This window comes from Conger conger, chromosome 1, assembly GCF_963514075.1.
Source record: "Conger conger chromosome 1, fConCon1.1, whole genome shotgun sequence".
Lineage (NCBI taxonomy): Eukaryota > Metazoa > Chordata > Actinopteri > Anguilliformes > Congridae > Conger > Conger conger.
The window spans coordinates 57,269,190-57,290,083 of NC_083760.1; the positions used below are offsets into that span (position 1 = coordinate 57,269,190).

General features: G+C 41.2%; 1 protein-coding gene and 1 long non-coding RNA gene across 2 annotated transcripts in view; one reads left to right on the top strand and one right to left on the bottom strand.

Annotated features, from left to right (window-relative positions):
- Window positions 1-20,115, bottom strand: LOC133119969 (sal-like protein 3). The gene is made up of 4 exons (XM_061230134.1): window positions 19,274-20,115; window positions 5,195-8,248; window positions 4,444-4,784; window positions 1-2,992 (listed from the first exon to the last, which is right to left on the bottom strand). The coding sequence occupies exons 1-4, from the start codon at window positions 19,353-19,355 to the stop codon at window positions 2,561-2,563; spliced, it is 3,909 nt and encodes a 1,302-aa protein (XP_061086118.1). The 5' UTR covers window positions 19,356-20,115; the 3' UTR covers window positions 1-2,560.
- Window positions 13,867-20,894, top strand: part of LOC133120581 (uncharacterized) — a 58,480-nt gene continuing 51,452 nt past the window's right edge. The window contains exon 1 of the long non-coding RNA XR_009707477.1: window positions 13,867-14,045. This is a non-coding gene — a long non-coding RNA (uncharacterized LOC133120581). The remainder of the gene's footprint in view (window positions 14,046-20,894) is intronic.

Sequence of the window (20,894 nt, forward strand, 5' to 3'; positions counted from 1 at the left end):
GACGCATCAACAGAAACTTTAATGACTGATATAACTGCCAGGGCAGCATACTAATTCTGCCTGTTTGAAATGCCAGCACGTTTGTCCATATTGAATCCTCATACGTGTACAACAGGACAACAGTTTTGCACATTGTGTACCATGAACCAGAAACACAAGTGAAAAATTTTTGGAACAGGATTGTACTTTGCCACCTAAGCAGCTCTTGAAACGTTGCTGCCAAAACAAATCCTATTCAAAAAGTCCAGAAACCTCTAGTGTAATATTAGCTTCCTGGATTTTATTCAATTTCACGTGACAAAAATAGTAACCTAGACTACAACATCCATTTCACTCAGTAGATGTGTCAAGCCACTAAGGTTTATACCAATTAAAAATATTTTATCTGAAATTCCCAAGCAGTTCAGGGGTAGAGGAGGCCTCCTACCCCTCATGGTATCACAGTATAAAAATAGTCTCTTTTCACCATGCTGGGAGGAACAGACAGAACCCCCACCCCCGCTTCTTAAAACAAAATGGGTCCGGTCTGAGCTGTACTTTCAACAATCAATCATCCATCAGATTCAATACACTGTTATTTCGCCATCTTACTTTTTTTTTGCGTCAATCACATCCTGGGTACATTTTCTCATCCCAGTGAAGGAAATAAGATTTCACATGACACACAAAGAATCATTCCTGATGTGCCGAGTCCTCACTTTGTCCAGTAAAAGTAAACATTTACTGGAAGACCACACTGCAGAAATATTCAAAAATTGTATCATCTTTTAGTTGTTGCTCTTGTTATTTTTTTCTTAATTAGGGAAATTGCAGCAGGACATCTCCTTAAAGTGAAAACCGGAGCGATTCTTACATGTGATTGTCCTCAACTGAGATTACGCATCCCATCCCAGAGTCAGAAAAAAGGTTGTTGGGGGTTTGTGTCCCAGGTTTCATTAAAGGGGGTAAGGGGTCACACCCCTGTTCACTTATACAGTTGGTTACATGAGGAAGTTTTCCTTTTTCCATATTCTTGAATTCCACCATGCGGTATGCTGACCCAAAACAACAAAAAATGAGGTAGTATACAAAATCATACACGGTTAGTTAAAGTTTTTAAGTGATTCAATCTTTTGCTTAGAGTAGAAGGAGAGCCAAAATAATAAATAAGTGATTGCGATCGAATCAGTCAAAGTTGTAAAGTGGTCAAAATAATTTGAAGTGTGATATATAATGATTATACAGGGTTTAAAAAAAAAAAAACATTTATCTTTTATGACACCCCTGTGAATTATTAATTTTTACAAATTCCTCAATCATTTTGTTTGGGAAAATGCAAGATCTGGTCTGCAATACAAGTGCTTCTGTCACAAATACGGATAAGCACGTTTAGGCCGATTATCAAATGAGGGTAAAATAATTGCAAATAAGGGAAATCTTCCTTACATTAATCACACTATATCAAAGAATGTCTTTAATATTTGGGGGAAGATTTGAAGCTATAACTTGGCAAAAGCACCAATCGCAGAGATTAAAACAACACGTGATAACTTGGTCACAGGTTAGAAATTACAGACAAACCTTTTGCTTAAAAAGTGCATACACAAAAACAAATGTATAGGATGTCTTTCATTTAGACATAAATGTATCACAGGGTATACACAGATGGTTGTTTAAGATTTGTCTGTAATTTTCAGAAAATATTGTTTCAGACAATTTTACAAATGCCTAGTGATACCACAAATGTCAAAATAGCAGCTTACAATACCTCAAATTCTACTTCTTGTACCGTGATGGTACACACGATCATGCCAGATTTCCAAATAAGACTTCACAATGTTTATTTTCTTCAGATGAAATGACATTTTTGTCTTTATTGAAAGAGACATTTATATTTTAAGTCTGCAGTTAAGAAAAAAAGGTCAATAAAATGTTGGGGCTATTAAATATATTTTCTTATACCCGCTTTTTTCAATATTATAAATACTAAAGACACTTGACATTAATATAAGACAATGTCGGGGGACTAAATGTAAAGATTAAAATAGTTTAAACAGTTTTCAAGTTTTCTACTTCATGAGAAAAAATATTAGGCGAGCACTAAAACAATGTACTTTAACCTCATAAGTTCAAGGTCCTTATGTAAAGAGCATCCGTGAACCACAAAGGAACTAGACAAAGGCCAGTCTCTATGCGCAGTGAAAACCAGACCTCTTTCTTCATTTCAGCCCAACAAATTTGAGGCTAGTTCATCAAATGCGTAAAGATATTTAGGGAAAAACAAAATCCTCAAATGCAGTCAAACATACTGATAGGAACCAAAGAAGTACCATGCAAATCTTGCAAGACAACAGATTCTCAAACAAGAAACAATGTATTCTTTGTGTGAGAAAGACAGCAAGGAGCAATGAGCAGGATAGACCAATCTCTACCAAATACCGAATACTATAGTTCCAAAACTGAAAAAAACATAGTCTGTACATAATATAGTACATAGAGTTGAAACAGTTGCATTCTGCATCTTAAAGCAGTCTTTTTTTTGTTCTTTTTTTCCTCTTTCTCCTTACCCTCCTTTGCTTTATTAATTGATCCCGATCTCTTTGTTGTCCTCGATAAATCTAGAAAACGGGCGGCCAGGTCCCACCTCCATGCCAGATTTTTCCAGGCCGATCATGGGGGGGCTGTTGCCGGTGCGCGCCCGGTCCATGCCACCGGAGAGGCTCCCCAGCGAGGGGATGGCGCCCCCGCCCAGGCTGACAGGAAGCTGGGGAATCCCGCCGTTCTGGATGACGGAGATCTCGTTGTTCTTCATTGCCAGGCCGTTGGTGATGGCCGCGGCATACTGGTTCCAGAAGCTGGGGTCCACGTTCATGGCCCGGGCTGCCAAGTCCTTCTGGAACATCTCGCCGAATTTCATAGCGTCGCCGCCCAGCAGAGCCATGGGGTTCTCCACTGACAGGCGGCGCCCCCTCCTGGCAGGGGCATTGTTCCACATGTGGGTACCCATATGAACCTGCGTGAAGAGATTTAGAAAATGGAAAAGAAAAAAGGCAAAATATCAGACCTGATGTCAGAAGCCAAATTTGATTCTCCCCTCCCCAAATTTTATTTCTCAGCTTTTGGCAGTTATGTCATTTTTAACCTTCTTCGTCCTTTTTCTTTTTGATTGCAGGAATGGACATTCAACTGGCAACATAATTAAAGTATTACTGAATCGTTCACATTTGGAGCTCAGTTTATGGGCTCCAAAGGTCCTCTTGGTTGTTGACTTTAAAAAATATATTTTTTAAGTCATCTTTTTATAGTCAAACAGAGGCACTGTTAAGCACCAATCGTAATGTAATGCAATTTACAGTAATAAAATGCATTAAATACTACATACTGTGATATTGTGATACATTGTACGTTTGTAAGCTTGTTTTTCTTGTACTGTATTATTGCAGGACTCAGGTGAGATTAAATATGGCGTTGGAACTGTTGATTTGCAGTTAACGATGCCAAAACTTGCTACTCAAGTGATATGCCAACATGTAACTAATAGTAGAATTATAAGCAATTTTACTAATTTAATTTGAATGAAGTGACATACGTCTTTAACAGCAGAATATGCAAATACATAAAAACCTTCCTGAAGCATTGGTTAGACCACAACCACTGTACTGTTGGATATTGTAACTTGTGAAATCTATGAATACAGGAAAAATAAATGCATTTTATTCGTCCACATTTTGATGTAGAACATGTCTTTGTTATATTGATATTTTGAAGAATTCACAAGGTACATGTTAAAAAATGCCATTTATAGAAATAAAGAAAATTAATAAGCATGCCATTTGTTTTTCCCCATGTATAATAATAAATGTATATTAAGTCAAACTAATTATAACTGACATAGCAAAACACTTAAATTATCTTTGTCTAAAAATAAATGAATAAACATGTATTTCCCTCTAATTGTTTTAGAAATGAATGCTAAGCTACTAAAATAATTTAGGACTATATTACTGTGTTTAGAATCTATGACTTTGTTTACAAATAAATTATTCTTTTGGATCCTTATCTAATTCAGCAGCAAATAATTACTAAATCATTTGAAAAATAATCAGTTATTTCCACACATTCCTGTAATGGCTAAAAAAAGTTTTCTAAATATTGTCATATTTTGTATTAAAAGTATTAAAATATCAAAACTACCAACTCCCTTTCTAGAAAGACAGTATGACAATTAACAACATATTTTACTATATATTTTCTGTATAATAAAAAACTCAAATTAATGATTATATTTAAAGGCACTGTATTTTATTGGGAATTAAACATTAAAGAGAGTCTCTCAAAGAACTATAAATATTCCAGATTTGTATCCATTACCTTGCATTAATTATTAATAAATAACAAGCCAATTAAAGGTAGGACATAGCTCTTAGCACATCACTAATTTCTTACAAGGGCTTCAGACTGTACCTTCAAGTTTCCTTTTGTGGTGAACGCCCGGCCGCAGATTGTACAGCCGAAAGGCTTTTCACCGGTATGTGTGCGTTCGTGAATCTGCAGGGCGCTGGCGGAGGAGAAGTTCTTCCCACACGAGTGGCAGTTGTGTTGCTTGGGGGTCCGGCGGGGAGGTGGCGGCGCCAGCATGGGCGTGATGCTGGGGCTCATTGTTGTCTGGGGTGCCACGGAAACCTGGATGCCGACCGGCAGATGTTGGCCTTCGCTTATGGGGATCGGCTTGCTGTGCCCGTTCATCTCAATTTTGATCATGCTGGGTGAGCTGGTAACAAGACTTGGAGTACTGTGGCTTGGGCCTAGAACAGAATCGGGTTTGAAACATCGGACTCAGTATCTTTTAATATTATCGTATTTGGTTAATTCAGGCCTAGAGCAGAGTCCAGTGAAAGAAATCTCATTATTTTTTTCTCTTTAAGTGTTCTGCTTACACACTTGATTTCATATCATGCAAATGTACGGACGGTTGACAGCCTTCAGGACAGAATTAGGTTTCAACATCTCAGTTAGTATTTTTAATGTTATTGTATTTGCTTAAGTTCAGGCCTAGAGCAGAGTCCAGTGAAAAACATCTCATCTCAAGTTCTGCATACACACTTGATTTCAGATCATGCAACTGTATGGACAGATGACAGCCTTTAGCGCATCTGCAATTTTAGTACATTTCCAGAAGCCCGAAGGAGTCAAGATGTCACAGACTCTCACTTACCACGATCTCTGCTCAGAAACAGCATTCCAAACTGACTCTCCTCCTTGATGTAGGGTCTGCCGGGTGGGGTTGCCGTTAGATCAAGTGCCCCCCCATTTTCAGGCAGCGGGGCAGGTGAGGGAGTCTCTGATTTCTCTGACTTGACAGTGGCAGGCGTCTCCTGAGTCCCTTCAGGGTTGTTGGGACCCGGCGACTTAGAGCGGAGGCTCTCAGCGTGGCTAGGCGCTGGGGACAGGGCCTGCATGGAGCAGGAGGACTCGGACATTGCCGGGCTCCCCGGGCTCTGGCTCTCCAGGTCGCCTATCGCTGAGGAAGAGTCATTTGTCAAGCGATCATGCTCCAGGAAACCATTTTCTGCCGCTGACTTCAGCCCGCCAAAACAATGGGTCATGTTCACGGTGGAGTCAATCATCTTCATTTGGTTCTCCAGGGCGGCAATGCTGGAGATAACAGAGGGCGGGGAGTTGGGAGACATACAGGAGTACGGGAGCAGGGGTTTGGTGGGGTCAAAGTCTCCATCCTTGAGCTCCGCCTCGTCCTCCATGGACTGCTCCATTTCATCCAGCAGATCGTCATCGTAGTTGCTCATGTCATCTAAGCTCTTGTCATCAAAAAGTTCAGTGTCCATGTCCTGGAAGCCCTCTGGCAAAGGAGTGTTAGGGATCTGACCCCCCATGTGCATCCGGATGTGCTGCTGCAGGACGACGGCATTCGTGAACTTTTTCTGGCAGATGGGACACGAGTGCTGGACCCGGAGAGGGGGCTTCGACCTGTGCACACCGAAGTGCGTTTTCAGGTTGCCTTTAGTGGTGAACGCCCGGCCGCAGATCTTGCATTTGAAAGGCCTTTCTCCTGTGTGGATGCGGTAGTGCATCTTCAGGGCGCTCTGGCAGCTGAGCACACGATGGCAGATGACGCACTGGTTGGGATCGGTCATTTTTTTGTCAATGTTCTCCACCAGCTGCTGCAACTTCGAGGTCTCTGAAGTTTGCATAGAGTCAAGGAGGCCTCCAAAGGGAAACTTAGCCTTGAACTGATCAGACATCATTGGAAGTACGGGGTTGGAGACTGAGGAGGGAGGGGTGATGGGCTCGCTGATCTGTGGGGTCGTAGTTGTGGTTGTGATGGTGGCCGACAGGGAAACTTGAGTCACTGTGGCAGTGCACTCTCCCGGCCTGGTCGTGCAGGTGGGGGGCAGGTGAATTCCCTCTGGTTTCAGGACTGGGGGGCCATCAGGGATGAAGTTAGGCTGTGGGGACTCTGGAGCTGGAGGCAGGCTCATCTCAGCGGTGATGAGGTTGGGAGACAAGGACGTGCACTCACTGGAATCGGGGGAGCGCCTCTGTGGCGACCTGCTCAAGGGTGTGAGGCTTGGAGAATCACAGTAGCCCCCCATGCTGGGCAAAGTGGGGGGGAGCTGGAGGCCCACTGAGGTGGGGACAGTCGGCAATACAGGCTTGCTGTCCAGCCAGGTGGTCACAGGCTTTTCAGGTGGCAAAGACATCCCGTAGGGGATGCCAGAGCTCGTGGGCACATTGTCGAGGTATTCTGGTACTGGGTAAGGGTTCATCTGAATGTGTGGGTACTTCTCTTTGTGCCTCTGAAAGTGGACCTTCAGGTTTCCCTTGGTGGAGAAGCGGTTGCCACAGATGTTGCATTTGAAGGGTCTCTCCCCGGTGTGAGAGCGCAGATGGATCTGCAGGGCGCTGTCGCTGCCGAACACCTTAGCGCAGAACCTGCACTTATGCTTGAAGAAGGGGTCCTCGGAGCTGGGCTTGGTGTCGAACACAGAGACGTTGGGCGGCTTCCCCTTGCGGTGCTTCATCAGAGCAGAGAGCGGGTCCAGGGCGTTGGCGGTGGCAGCAATGCTGGCCAGCGGGTTGGGGAAGATTACGCTACTGGAGGAGCTCTGAGGTAGCAGTGGCAAGTTGGAAGATGAGCCGAGCATGCTGCTGTGCCCCAACGAAGGGGGGCTTGATGAGTGACATGGTTGGGAGGAGGAGGAGCTGCCATTTGCACTTCCCCCGCCATTTGTGTGCGTACTTGCAAGAGAGCAGGGGGGCAGCAGAGAAGAGGAGATTGTGCCGCAGCCAGAAGGTGGGAGGCAGGAGCCGGCCGAAGCCGAAGTGCTGTTGTTTATCCCTGGGTTGGTCTGCCCACCGCCGGCCTGGGAGGCGTGGGACTGTGGACCCTCCAGGGCAGACGTTAGAGAGACGGAGGCCTGCCCGTTAACAGCAGAGGGCATCCTGATGGGCAGCTGGTGGACAGGGGGTGTGATGAAGCCCTGGAGCTGAAGCTGGCTCGGGGTGGGGACTGAGGAGGGGCCCTGGGGGCCACCAGAGGAGGAGGAGGAGGAGGAGGTCAAGGCGGCTTGCAGGGGCTGCCTGTTCATCATAGCGACCTGGCTGCGGATTTGCTCGATGAGCTGAAGCTGGTGTATCTGCTGCTGCTGCAGTGCCATCAGCTGATCCAGGATCATGGGGATGGCCACAGTGGGCACCCCGCCGGTCGCTGCCCGGAAGCTCTGGGAGAACTGGGCCACGGCCACCCTGGTGCTGTGGAGGGTCTCGAGGGTCACGTTAGTGTTTGGCATGGCGTAGCTGGTCAGGGAGGACGGGGCGTCAATCTGAGGTAGGGGAACATCCGGCGGGGGTGAGGCCTCCAGTTCCTCCGGCTCGACCATCTTCTCGGGGGACTCCTCCACCTCCATGGGCTCGTCCTCCTTTTCGGCTGCGCCCTGGAGTGCTAGCTCCGCACACCCATCGTCGCCCTCGGTAACCGTTCGGCTGTCCTCGGCGTCCTCGCTGTCGGCCGGGTCGCTGGGACAACTGGGAGCCGGGGACGGCTGAGCAGGGTACTCCCGTGCGTCGGGTGTGGCCTCGTCTTCATTCACGATCAGCACCAGGGGGTTCTTGGTGCAGCTGTTCAAGTGCTCGCAGAAGTCGGACCACTTGAAGAATTCGGCGCAGCACTTTTCGCACACATGGGTCTCTTCGCTCCCACTCCGACTCTCGTTCCCACTGTCTGCATCATCCACTCCTTCCCCTGGAGCTGCTGCAAGAGTGGGGGGGGGGGGTTGAAGAGTGTGATTGGGAGGGGGAGGGGGGGGCAAGGACAAGAAAAGAAGAAAATAAATCAGGAGAAATTCATTAGGGATTCTACACAACAGCCCCTGCTAAGATTTAACCTTTTTTTTTTTTTTACATAACCAAAATCAATATTTTTTTTACTCTGAACAAATTGCCCTACTTCACCAATTCTCAAGACCCAGTTTGTGTATTCTATCCCTCTCCTTATACCCAGCTAATAATTTTCTTTGCACAATCCATCAAATTATGAGGGCCTATCAATTGTGGATACTGCCGCTTAATGAAATTCCATAGACACTATTGATTTCCAATATTTTCATACAATTCACAGCTGCCTTGTCTGTTGGGTACAAATCAAGTCTTTGATAGACTCATTAGGATTCTCCTTTGCCATCAAGCATCCTCATTTCCACCAGAATTCGAAATGCCTTTACCACTTCACTTAACAATACCAAACTAATATGTAACCTCTGTGTTTAAAGCAGCAGGTACACTTAACCTTAGCAACTACGTAGTAAAATAATTCACATTTTGAGAACAGTAATACAGGTTTTTATTATTGTTCATTTTACAAATGAACAGGTTTATCTAGATATATAATAAAGTGCAATGATGTTGCATTTTTTGTTTTGCAAATGAGAAGCAAAACAACTGGAACCTTTATGTTTTTTGGTACCTACTTTATTTTTTCTTCCAAAAAAAGGACTCAAACAAATTACATGCTTGTGCCATGGTTGAAAAGCCACTGATTAGTTGCATATGTTTAATTGCTGTTATAAGAAGCCACTTCCCCCTGCTTGTGTTGTCATCATCCCCCATGTAACAGGCGTGTTCAATGAACACAGCTATAATTCACACCTGGTCAAATATGTCACTGCACAGGATAAAACCAGCGAGAGCAAAGTTTAGGCCTACTTGTCATACAATTCTATACACTCAGTGAGCACTTTATTTGGTATTTATTATACATATTTTTTTGACTTGTTGGTCTTCTGGTGCTGTATCCATTTAAAGAGGTTTGACATGTTGTTTGTTCAGAGATGCTCTTCTGCATATCACTGTTGTAATGTGTGGTTATTTGCGTCACCCTTCTGTCAGCTTTAACCAGTCTGGCCCTTTTCCTCTGACCTCTCTCAGTAACAACCCGTTTTTCTCAGCAGAACTGCTGCTCACTGGATGTTTTTTGTTTTTCTCTGCAAACTCTAGAGACTGTTTTGCGTGAAAATCCCAGTATATCACCTGTTTCTGAGATACTCAAACCTGGTACCAACAATCATTCCACGGTCAAAGTCACTGAGATCACATTTTGCCCCATTCTGATTTGGTCTGAAAAACATTTGGGCTGAACCTCTTGACCAGGGCTGCTAAAATGCTTTTATGCATTTAGTTGCAGCGAAATTATTGGCTGATTAAATATTTGCATTAGCAAGCTGGTCTACCTAGTAAAGTGCTCACTGAGTGTAGATCTGTAGCAGATACTTGGCAGATAGTATGTTAATTATACTCTGTTGTGTATATATATATATATATATATATATATATATATATATAGATATAGAGAAGACTGCATCACTTTAGACTTTAGCTCTAACACTAGCTAAATCATCTGACACCATCCAACTTGGTCAGACCAATAAGAAAATGTATTGCCATCTTTTAGCTATTGCAGGCAGGACACATGCATTGTTCTGTACCCCAGCTGTGACACTCTCGAGATAGTAATGTATAATCTGACAGACTGACACGTAGAAGCTGACAGCCCACGGAAATTTTGCTGTATTACAGACTGCTGAATGTCACCATGACATGAAGACCCTTTTTCTGTGCACAGTTTCTGAGACATTTTATTGCATGCCTTTTTTGTTCTATATGGCCACATAAATAATCACATTTTCATGATACTTGATTATTTGTGTTAGTCGTATGATCACAACTGAAACTATGTAACCGAAAAGGTAAAAGCATTATAAATTGTTGTTTAGATTCAAATCAACCAAAAACACACATGACGATGTCGTGTATGTTTTGTATTTTTATCTGTTCACACATTTTAAAACATATAGTTAAAAAAAATATAGCATGTGAATACTTACTACAATTTCCCCACCGCCACAAGAATAATAACCACAATCAAATTAACTTGTTCCAGCAACGTATTCAAAAGTAGCAGTGCCTGATAGTCACAAAAGACGCACACACACACACACACACACACACACACACGCACACACATTCAAACAGGGAGGCTCTCTGTGTGCTTTGGTTGTCAGATCAGTCTGAATGTTTCTAAATGTCATCCCCCGACGTACTCAAGCACACACTGTGGTGCAGCCTTTGTGACTCCCCTGCACTAAAGACTGGTACACACTGCTCAAAAGATGGTGCAGCGTGTTCCTACTCTACTATTGTCGTTTCAAAGAACGGGCCGGATGACCCGCTTCCTTCTTTTTTTTTTTTTCTTTTTTTTTGCTATGTCTTGGGTCTCTTTAAATGATTAATTGGTGAAGGAATTTATCACCCTGTTCTAATTCCTTGCCATGGGGGCATTCCCATCATTTGGGTCTGGTTTCTTTAATATAATTAATAATCAACAAAAAAAAAATCCTTTGGAGGAACTATTAGCTTTCATTCACTGCCCTGGGCAGAGCTGACACCATTCTCAGAAATAATTTTATTTTAATATGCAGTGCGACTCACAGAGATAACCCAAAAGCCACAAATGTTACCTTCTGTATGATTGATGGAACAAAATATATAACTTATATGGATTTGATAGCATTGTATTTCCCTGATGCAACATTTCCTTCTGTTAATATTGTGATTTTCAACCCATGTAATGCATTTGAGGTTTCGTAGCATATAGCACGATGCATTGGGAATGGGGGGAAAAATGTGCGCATAAGCACAAATCTCTTTAAACGATCAACTGACAGAAGGGCTCATTTACATAATTGAGGGTCGAAAGGTCAGGTTAAATTAGTAGGAATTGTTGAGGGCAGATTAGTTAGTAGCAAAGGCATTATTGTCATTTTTTTACATTTAGTTTTCCTAATGTATGTATGGTTTTTCTTGTGACCAAAATATCAACAATATTTAGATTTTGTGTTCACTTTGTCAGAATGAAACTATCATGTTTTGGTTTGAGCATGCAAAATGTGAACTATGTACATTACTGGAAAATACACAAATTATTTGGAAAAAACAGATTGCATTTAAAAATCAGAATGTGTCAGTCCATTAAATAATTTATTTGTATATGTAAAAGGTATGATTTTATAAATCTTTTATATGGCTATTTGAGACAGATCATGCTGAACCAACAGCAGTCAAAGATTATGGGTTTTTCTTTTCAGGACATCCCATTGCAAAACCACTGTACTGACAAGAACGCTTTGTTCTTGAACAAGCAGAATACACTAAATGAGATAATTTAACTGATGAACGGAATTGTACAAAACCTGAGAGGATTTTTCTTTATACAAAATGATATCTGAGTTTACATTAAACATCTCTACTTTTGGAAACAGATTACATTTTTTACTGAGATATTGGTTGGTAAAAAATATATTTTTTAAATCCCTATATTATTGATCTAAATTTAAAAAAAATTATCCGCTTTAATTGGAATCATCATAGAGAAACCTGATATTATTAGGGACTGTATCAGTGGTGATAATTACGCAATGCATGAATAAACATTAAAATAATTATGATCAGAAACAGTCTGCTAATGACTTTAGGAAGTATATATGTTTTTTTTAACTTGTATTACAAACTAAGTAGCTGTTTAATAGTGTACAATTGCCACAAAAACCTGAAGTATAATTTAATGCACACTACATTATAGTGTTGTGCCGTTGAAATGGTTGCTTTTTATATAAAATGTATTTCTATCATGCTTAAGCATATATTGTAACAGTAGCACTTTTGGAATTACAAACAGAGCTCTGAATTCCTCTGAATTGGGATATTCTGTGTCAGAATTTGAGTTTATATTGCTTGTGCATTAGAAACAATATTCCAAACAATATATATGGGAACTCTTTAATCTTTTAATAAAACTTATGAGATATTTTATTTTCAGAAGATTATCATGGTTGTGAGGCACAAAGGGTGGGTTAAACAGGTCACCAAGGACAATATCACAATGAAATTTTCAGGGTCTACTGAAGCATTCTTAAAGTTTCTTTTTTTATCTACCTGCTATTTTCAGACAGTTCTCAAAAATGTACACTTAATACAAAAATCAGTGTTCTATTTAATGCTTTTAAATAAATACAACTGACAGAACACTTTTCAGTCTGTTTAAATGTATATTTGCTTATGACATATCAGCCGTGTCCATGCCTTGCTTATAAATGTAAAATTGTATTTCCAATTTCTGCTGTGTGGTATGTGTGTGTGTGTGCGCGTGTGTGTGTGAGAGAGAAAGAGAGAGACACAGAGAGAGAACTGTATTGATTCACATGTAGCACAAGGAAAGGGGCATAAAAAGCCAATTCGCTTTTCATTCCTTTAAAAGTCTTTCCCCTCTCAAATGCAAATATGAAGCTCAAGACAATCAATAGAAGAATGGTAGACTTAGAATCATTGTATCCGCTATCTTCCAGAGCAATCTTTGGCATGCTAATTGAAACCACTAATCTGACATATTATATCAGATAAAGTATTCATGCTCTCTACTGATTAACTAAAAGCCACAGAGTAATCTATTGAGCAATGTATTGAGCAATTACAAACTTACCATTCTTAACAATTTCCAGATAAATTTACAAAACGCACACACACACACAACCACACACACGCACACACACACATACAATCGCTATTATCAAATTCCAAACATGACAATTTAAAGTTTAGCTTTCTTTCAAAGATGTTGAAAAAAAGCAATCAGCTCTATTGCTTGAGATTGTCTATCACTCGGTCCCACTTTAAGGCCTGCTGGTTCGAAAACAGCAACTTTTTTTTTTTTACAAGAACTGTTTCTTTTCTTTCTGCCCTTATTCAAACCGTTTCTTGAAAGAAAGTAAAAGGAATGCAATAAACGTCTGTTCCTCCGCAGGTCCGGAGCCCCGTTAATATAAATCGCATTTAAACGCTCCTGCTTTTGTCCTGTGCAGGAACGCTCTTATGACATCACATGTTCACGTATTTCCAAGGTTACGCAGGCCCGGGACGGTGGGGCCCGCAGCCCCTGCCGAAGCACGATAAATTAGGGAGAGCTGATTGCGCTGCAGCCCTCCTTTAAAACGCATTCCTTTAAAGTATTTAAGAAAGCTTGGAATCTTTAAAAGAAAGATGAATCACTGCAGGTCTGACCCAAGCTGTGTGACAGAAGGCAGAAAATAAGGAAGCCTGCTGAGCAGAACAATGTTGAGAAATTCCTGCATGAATGACACTTTTTTTCCATTGCCCCTAACACCCCCCCCCCCCCCCCCCCACACACACACACACACACACACACACTCACACACACAGTCACACACACACACACACACAGTCACACACACTCTCTCTCGCCCTCGCTCCTGTGTGTTCTGCGAAGACAGCCCCGGTTGAGAGGGTAGATGGGAGAGGGCGCTTGCGAACGTGCCGACAGCGTCCCCCGTCTCTCAGCTAGCCTCTTGTGATGTACGCAGCGGGCTGACCCCTCCTCCTCCTCCTCCTCCTCCTCTTTCTCGGCGTCCCACGGCTTTACACCTGTGACGGAGTCACCGGGAGCTCTCTCTGTTTCACAGATGGGACCCTCTTACTAACGGGTACAGTATGACTCTATTTGCTTCCGAACACTGGGGCCTTTGTCGCTGCGTGCAGATGTGGAACAGGCCGAACATTAGCGATTTGTTTGTGTACGCTTGTGATACAGTACTCAATAATGGCACTTTTGTACCCAGATGCTGGATTGCATCATGTTGACTGGCCCTCTTAATTGGGCATCATATTTATGTACATTTCCAGTGCTCGACTGTAATTAAAAGACAGCCATCTTTGTGCACTCTTCTCTCTCTCTCTTTCTCTCTCTCTCTCTCACACTCCTTTTCCGAAACATCTTTGGCACATCTCAGTGGGTGGTCCCAATGCCTGCACCAAATGGTGAGGCTGGATTTAAAACAAAAGCCAAACAAAGCTGCAAAAAGGGAAATGAGTGACTGCCATGTTGTTATTGCTCTCCCTGGAAGTTTCCAGAGTTTTCCAAATGCACAGTAACCACACACACACACACACACATTAACTAACACTAGATGCTAATGTTAGATCAGACTGTGCAGTATTGCAAGATAGTGCCACACAAAATCTATTAAAACATGAGTGCTACCATCACACTTCCAAAATATTTAGACCGAAATAAACACTATATCCTGAAGCCGGTGTACTGGTGACATTCATCTAATCTTTACCGTTTCACTTCATCAACATAAACTGAAACAAATTAATTACACTAACTAAAAGCAACAACAAAGCCATATACTGTAGGTGTGTTTTTGTGTGAGCGTGGTGTATGCAATATGAGTGTTTCAGGTTTATATATGTCCGTATGTATGTGTGTGTGTGTTCGTACAAAAAAAGCATAGGAAAAGGAAAAAAAGTGTCCTGACCTGAGATTGTTCTAAGAGTAGGCCCCTAGGGGCAGCTCTGAATGACTGGGTACTGAGGAAGTGCTCGGATGAAAGTCTGTCTCTCAGCGTTAACACTTTCTACAACATGGGCAAGCCGTCGGTGCCAAGGTCAACGGTGGAGATGTAGTAATTGCATTATGAGCTTGACATCTAGTGGCCGCCCCTGGCAGGGCAAGGCAGGCAAAGGTTAAGTCAGCAGGCCCTATCAAAGCGTTCCTAACGACCCCCCCCCCATACCCCCCTGTCTGCCCAGGGAGGCCTACGGAAGCTCGTGGGTGCTCCACGCGATCTCTACCTTCACTAGCAGGCCTCACAAAAGGGCCCCTAATGTGCTACATTTGACAACAACGCAACACCGATACAAAGGGGGACGTGCGGAAAAAAGGTCAAGTCGACTCCAGGGCTTAAGTAATGTATAAATACCAATTAAACACCAACCGGGAAGTGGAGATGACAGCTGCGTGATCTTATCAAAGAGAAATAAATTAGAGAACGGGCTCCATGTTAAAAAGATTTAATACACCTGTGCCCTGTAGACTTTTTTTCCCTACAGGCTACTCCGCCTGGGTACTGTTGGGTAATAGGAAGTGGTTTTAGCTGAGCGAGTGTGAGTCGAGACAGGTATTGTGGCCTGCTCGCGTCCCAGACGTATTTGAACAAAATTGATATCGGCGGAAAACAGGTTGTCCAAGCGGCATTAGTGCATCGTAAAGAACCGTTAGCTTCGATGTTCCCAGCAGAACCGTTGGCCGGAAATTGATCACAACTGAACGGACTACGTTTATCGGCAGATCTAAGCTAAAATATTTAATAATCCGTCTACACCTGTCTTTTATTTCATGAGAGATGTACTAAAAGGAGGGCCTTTTTTCATTCCATCTTGAATTTCAGACAATCAGTATTACATGCAGCCAACCCAAAGGCAGCTTCACACAGAAGTAATTTTTGGTACGCGAGTTAACGCATCAGAACAGTCAAAGGAAAGAAAAAATTGTAAGATTTTACTCTTCGCCTGAACCCAAGGTGAAAAACAGTCTGAAAACTAGAAATTCTTCACTGTAATCCAGAAAGCAGGTTAACCTGCCGGTTTCATTAACAAGTAAAATGAACAACAAAATCTGACATTCTCCAGTTCTTTAACTTCTTTAACCTAGGTTACCGAGTCCAATAAGGCTAACCTTCTATTTGCACATTAATTCAAATGAATATGGGGGGTTGTCATCATTGTTGGTTGGCTTCTTATTGTAATCATTTCTGAACTGAAGTAAAGAGGTCATGTAGATACAGTAATCCCTCAGCAGATATCCGCTGTTCTGAGATGACGGATGTCTAAAGCTGTCTGTACATTTTCAAGGGAACCATTTTGCCATAGTTTTTGATCAACAAATTGATCAAACTGTTCAAAAAAAACTTTTTTTTTTTGAAAACATAATGCTACTAGTATCTAAATGCAAGTAAAACGTATTGCAGTATCAGCTCAGTTATTTCCCCTGTTTGTGCATTTTGGATACTTTTTAAACTAAAACCATCCATACGCAAAAAAACTATGATTTGTCCATTGGTAATGCAGAATCATATGTATGGATGAGATGTAGGCCAGCATGTATTTTCTTCATTTTTTACATTTTAATACTGCCTTCAGACGTACCACATGGCCAGTATAGAATGGTGGCAAAACAATACCACAAGACATATATATTTTTTCAAGTATAAATCAAAACCTGTCTTTATCACCAAGAGATATAAATATAATAAAATCTGTTTCAGTAAACATTCAGAAACAAACAATTCAAGGTACAGAACAGTCAATGACTCCAAAAAGATGTCAACAGCAATGATTTGTCCAGGGTACCAAAGTAGCTTTTAAGCTCATCAATAAAAATGCTGACTTCAAATATATCGTCTTTCCCATACATAAGAAAGAAGGTGGACTTGAGCTTGTTGGTAAAGCATTATGGGAGAATTTTGAGAAAATACATTCTGACGAGGATCTGCATGGTATCTATGTGAAAGACTAAATTTCTGTTAGCATAAAGAATTACATCCTCACATAAAAATATTTCTCTTTAAGTTATCTAATTTGAACTTACATAAGTGTGAATGACAAAAGCATACGGTATGGAGTTGACGATTTATGGTTATATTATTTTACAATATGCTATGTGATCAGAAATGTCAAAAAAAGAAAGGAATGCCAGCCTAAATATGGGGATAATAGGGGGTAATTACTGTAAATTATGATATGATATGTACACCATCTCTATCCACTTTAAAGTAAAAATTAATTTTGAAAGAATGTGTCAATTCAACTTGCCAACATTTTTTAAAGCACCCGCCTCCATCCATAGTTCTTCATCCACTACATCTGCGAAACACAATTGGTAGAAATTACTTCATAGGATTATGGTATTTATAGTATGGTCCTGTGGTCTGCATTGAATGACCCATATGTAATCAGGATGAACATGCACTTAGCAATACAACAGACTTTCAAAAATATTTTCTAAATTAAATAAGATAATTAAAGAAAGGGGAACATAATTTGACAAAATTGTAAAGTCAATTTTGAGTATCAATGTTCTTCTGAACTTGCAAAAATGTTAGTGCTTTTTACAACTCGTTTTTATTGGTAGTAATTTGGGGTTTTGAGAGTGTTTGTATTCAGTCTGTTGTATTCAATTCAATTACTAAAACTTTTTACTCTCAATTCCACATAGAGATGAGAGTATAGAAATCTCATAGAGGGACTCTTTCACGCGGATAAAATAAACCTTTTCAACTGGTCATGTTGTCATTGAGACTGATAGGAAACAAGCCAACTGCGAGATTGTATGTGATAAGGTAAACAAAAAACATTACCATAACAAAAAGATACTTTGCCCTTAATCTGCCCTAGCATATGCAATGCTTTCTCTTTAACCTCGAAAACAACTTAAATCAAATATGGAAAAAGATGCGAAAGATCAGATAATACATGATCTCGTCTTCCATTTCCTTCCCACTATGAGTTCCCTTCCTCTTCAGAGTAAACAAAATCCAAACCTCATAATTTGCGCCAAAGGGAAGATTTTTTTAATATATATATTTCGTTTTAAGAAAAATAAAACATATACGTTTAGCATGAAAAAAACAATCAGTTAATGCACACCACAACAAAATTGAAAGGTATTCTGAAAGATTCGATAACACAAGGCATATATAAATGTGAAATTTGCAATGAAATGAAGGTTTATATACTACACTGGCCTTTTAATCACCTATTTTGTGTAAAGATATATTAATAATCTAACCAAAGTCATAACTGCGTATCGTAAAGATTTTCCGTAATAATACAACGTGCTTTAAAAATTAACCCAAATACGTTGTGAAATCTCAGTCAGGTGTAATGTAAGGATCCTTAATTGGGGGGGGGGGGGGGAAATCAAAATATTACTTTTGCCTATTTTAAAAAGTAATAATACTGTCAGTACTCTGACAATAATAATGTGGCAAAATGCAAATTCCGTGTTTAAATTTGAGGAAACTCTGATTTTCTCATAGCATTCGCTTTACTATGCATGCAGCTGTATTTTATCATGTATTGCAAGATTAATGAATCCTTATGCTGACAATTAATTTAGCCTGCTTGTATTGTTATATGACTATTGTCGAATGCATCTAGAAGTACACAGCAATTTACCACATTTACAGTACATAAATAACATACACCACTAACTATGTAGTGTTAATCGTGTTCCACGGCAGAAAAAATAAAAATAGTGGTGCTTAAAGTTGAGCTTTACTTTTAACTCCGTTCGTAAGTCTCTTGGTTGAAATCGGTTGAAGCCTTACCCTGCGCTGGCTAACTAAGGCTTCAAAAACTTTGCCGAGCTAGCCCATGGACACAGCCTCTCTCTTCTAGAATTCTGGCTGATTCTTGATTTTAAACGGAAAATTATCATCAGAGCCAATAATTAAATGAATCACTAACAATTGAATGATATTGGATTTAATAAATAATACTAATCTCAATCTCTCAGAATACAAGTCACCAACTAGTCGCCACAGTGAACTATAGCATACTATGGAAAGAGTGCAGGTACTTCCTTTGTACAAACTGATTAAAGAGTATTTCAATATTAAATATGTGCATTTTCTACATGTTGTCCCGGTGTCAATAAAAGCACCAAAATAGAACTAAAGCCTCTCTCTTATCAGTCGAATTATAACGGATGTCAAAGGCTACATTTGCAGCGCGAGCTTCACTTAGCCTTCAAAAAGTTGGCTGCACGTTTTATGAAACTGTTCAACTTGTGCTGACCTGTTTATTAATCGAAAATAGTCGTATATTATTCAGTATTTCATCAAATATGAGTATCCAAAAGACTTACCATTTTCCGAAACTACCCCTGCTAGTGTCGGTTCCTCGTCCGATTTGAGATGCTGTGGCTTTGCTTGCTTGCGGCGGGACATGCTGCTGGTACGCTGAGACTTGTTTCTGCTTTTTGCAGATACATCAGCAGCGAGCGAATAAAAAAATGTTCACAAATAGTCGAGTTGCAAAATTACGGAAATTAGCTGGTGTTGCTGTTGTGTGGATTGCGCATGTCGGTATATAATTATGATAGTGAATAATGCATTGCGATTAATGGTGCTGTGTGAGGGGGATTGGCTGAAATCCAGCGGACACGCACTAGATATGGAAATGAGGGACGGACTCAGCAATTAGCTGTTTCGCTCTCAAAACTATCTGTCTCCGTGCTCGCTGTCCACCTCCTCCAACAACGAATACACCGTGTATTACGCCCTACACTTAGGGGGTCTTCACTTGCGGAAGGTCAGACTGTTTTCCTTTTTTGTGGAGTTTTGCCTCTTAAGTTCTAGAGATTCATCGCGAGCTTGTTTCGTCTTTTCTGTCCCACGCTTCAGTCATCGTTATTGTATGTTCCACTGACTTTAAATGCTATGTTGATAATGAAGGACCAACTATAGCCTAGAGACTTTATCAAAGGAGTTCATATTTTTTTCCATTCATTCTCTCTCTCTGGTTTCTACTGACGACTGTCCCATGAATGTCCTTTCATTCTCTGGTTCAGGGACCACGAGCGTCCATCTAATCTTATTTCTTAATTGTGTACTAAGTCGTCCTTTAGGTTATTTCCTACATTTCATTTGCTTTTGCGTCGTCCTTTATTACACGAGTTCCTGGCGGTTGGATTTCATTCCTGGTGAAACAGTGGGTGAAGTCAGCGTTTTTGAAGGCAAGTGTTAGTTTTTTTTTGTTTTGTTGTTGTTGTTTGAATACGTAAACGGCAGAAAACTGTTCAGCAGTTCAGTTATTGAATTGGCCGCCCCGTTTAATGTTCGTATAGACTCCTGAAGTCCGTTAGCATAACAATAAACTCCGTCGAATTGTTGGAAAAGTTTTACACAACCGGGTTGCCTTCGAGCAGTCTGTACGTTGTGTCAAATGACGGCAAACGTCTTCGAGTCTTCTCTTTCACAGGAAAAGAAAGAAAAGGGAGAAAAAGCACACACTGGACGGTGTGGGTCAGGTCCTCTCGCTTTCCTCTCGACACCACATACACTGCCGGCTGCGCGGTCACCCAGAGTCGCTGTCCAAATTCCCTTCTCCTGTTCGGATTAAAGCGTCATTTAGGTTAGAATGTATGATCTTTCCTTTTTCTGCTCCAACTCTTCGGATTCCATGTACAGATGAGACGGTCATAAAAGTTTGACGAGTGCGTGTAATGGATCTTTACGAGATGACCGCTCGGTAAAGGAGAGGGTTGATGTTACTGTTGTTGCCTGTGTCTTTATCTCCGCGTGTGCAGACTGTTGTTATGTGTGCGAGAGAGTTAAGCTGCAGGCTTTAGTGTGGCCCATTGCGCTGTGCGACCGCTAGGATGTACCACACAGTTACTGTTTAAAACGTTCCACCGACTACACGACTCCACTTCCTTACCAGATTTTATATCCTAGACTACCACTTGCTGTATGTATGTATGTGTG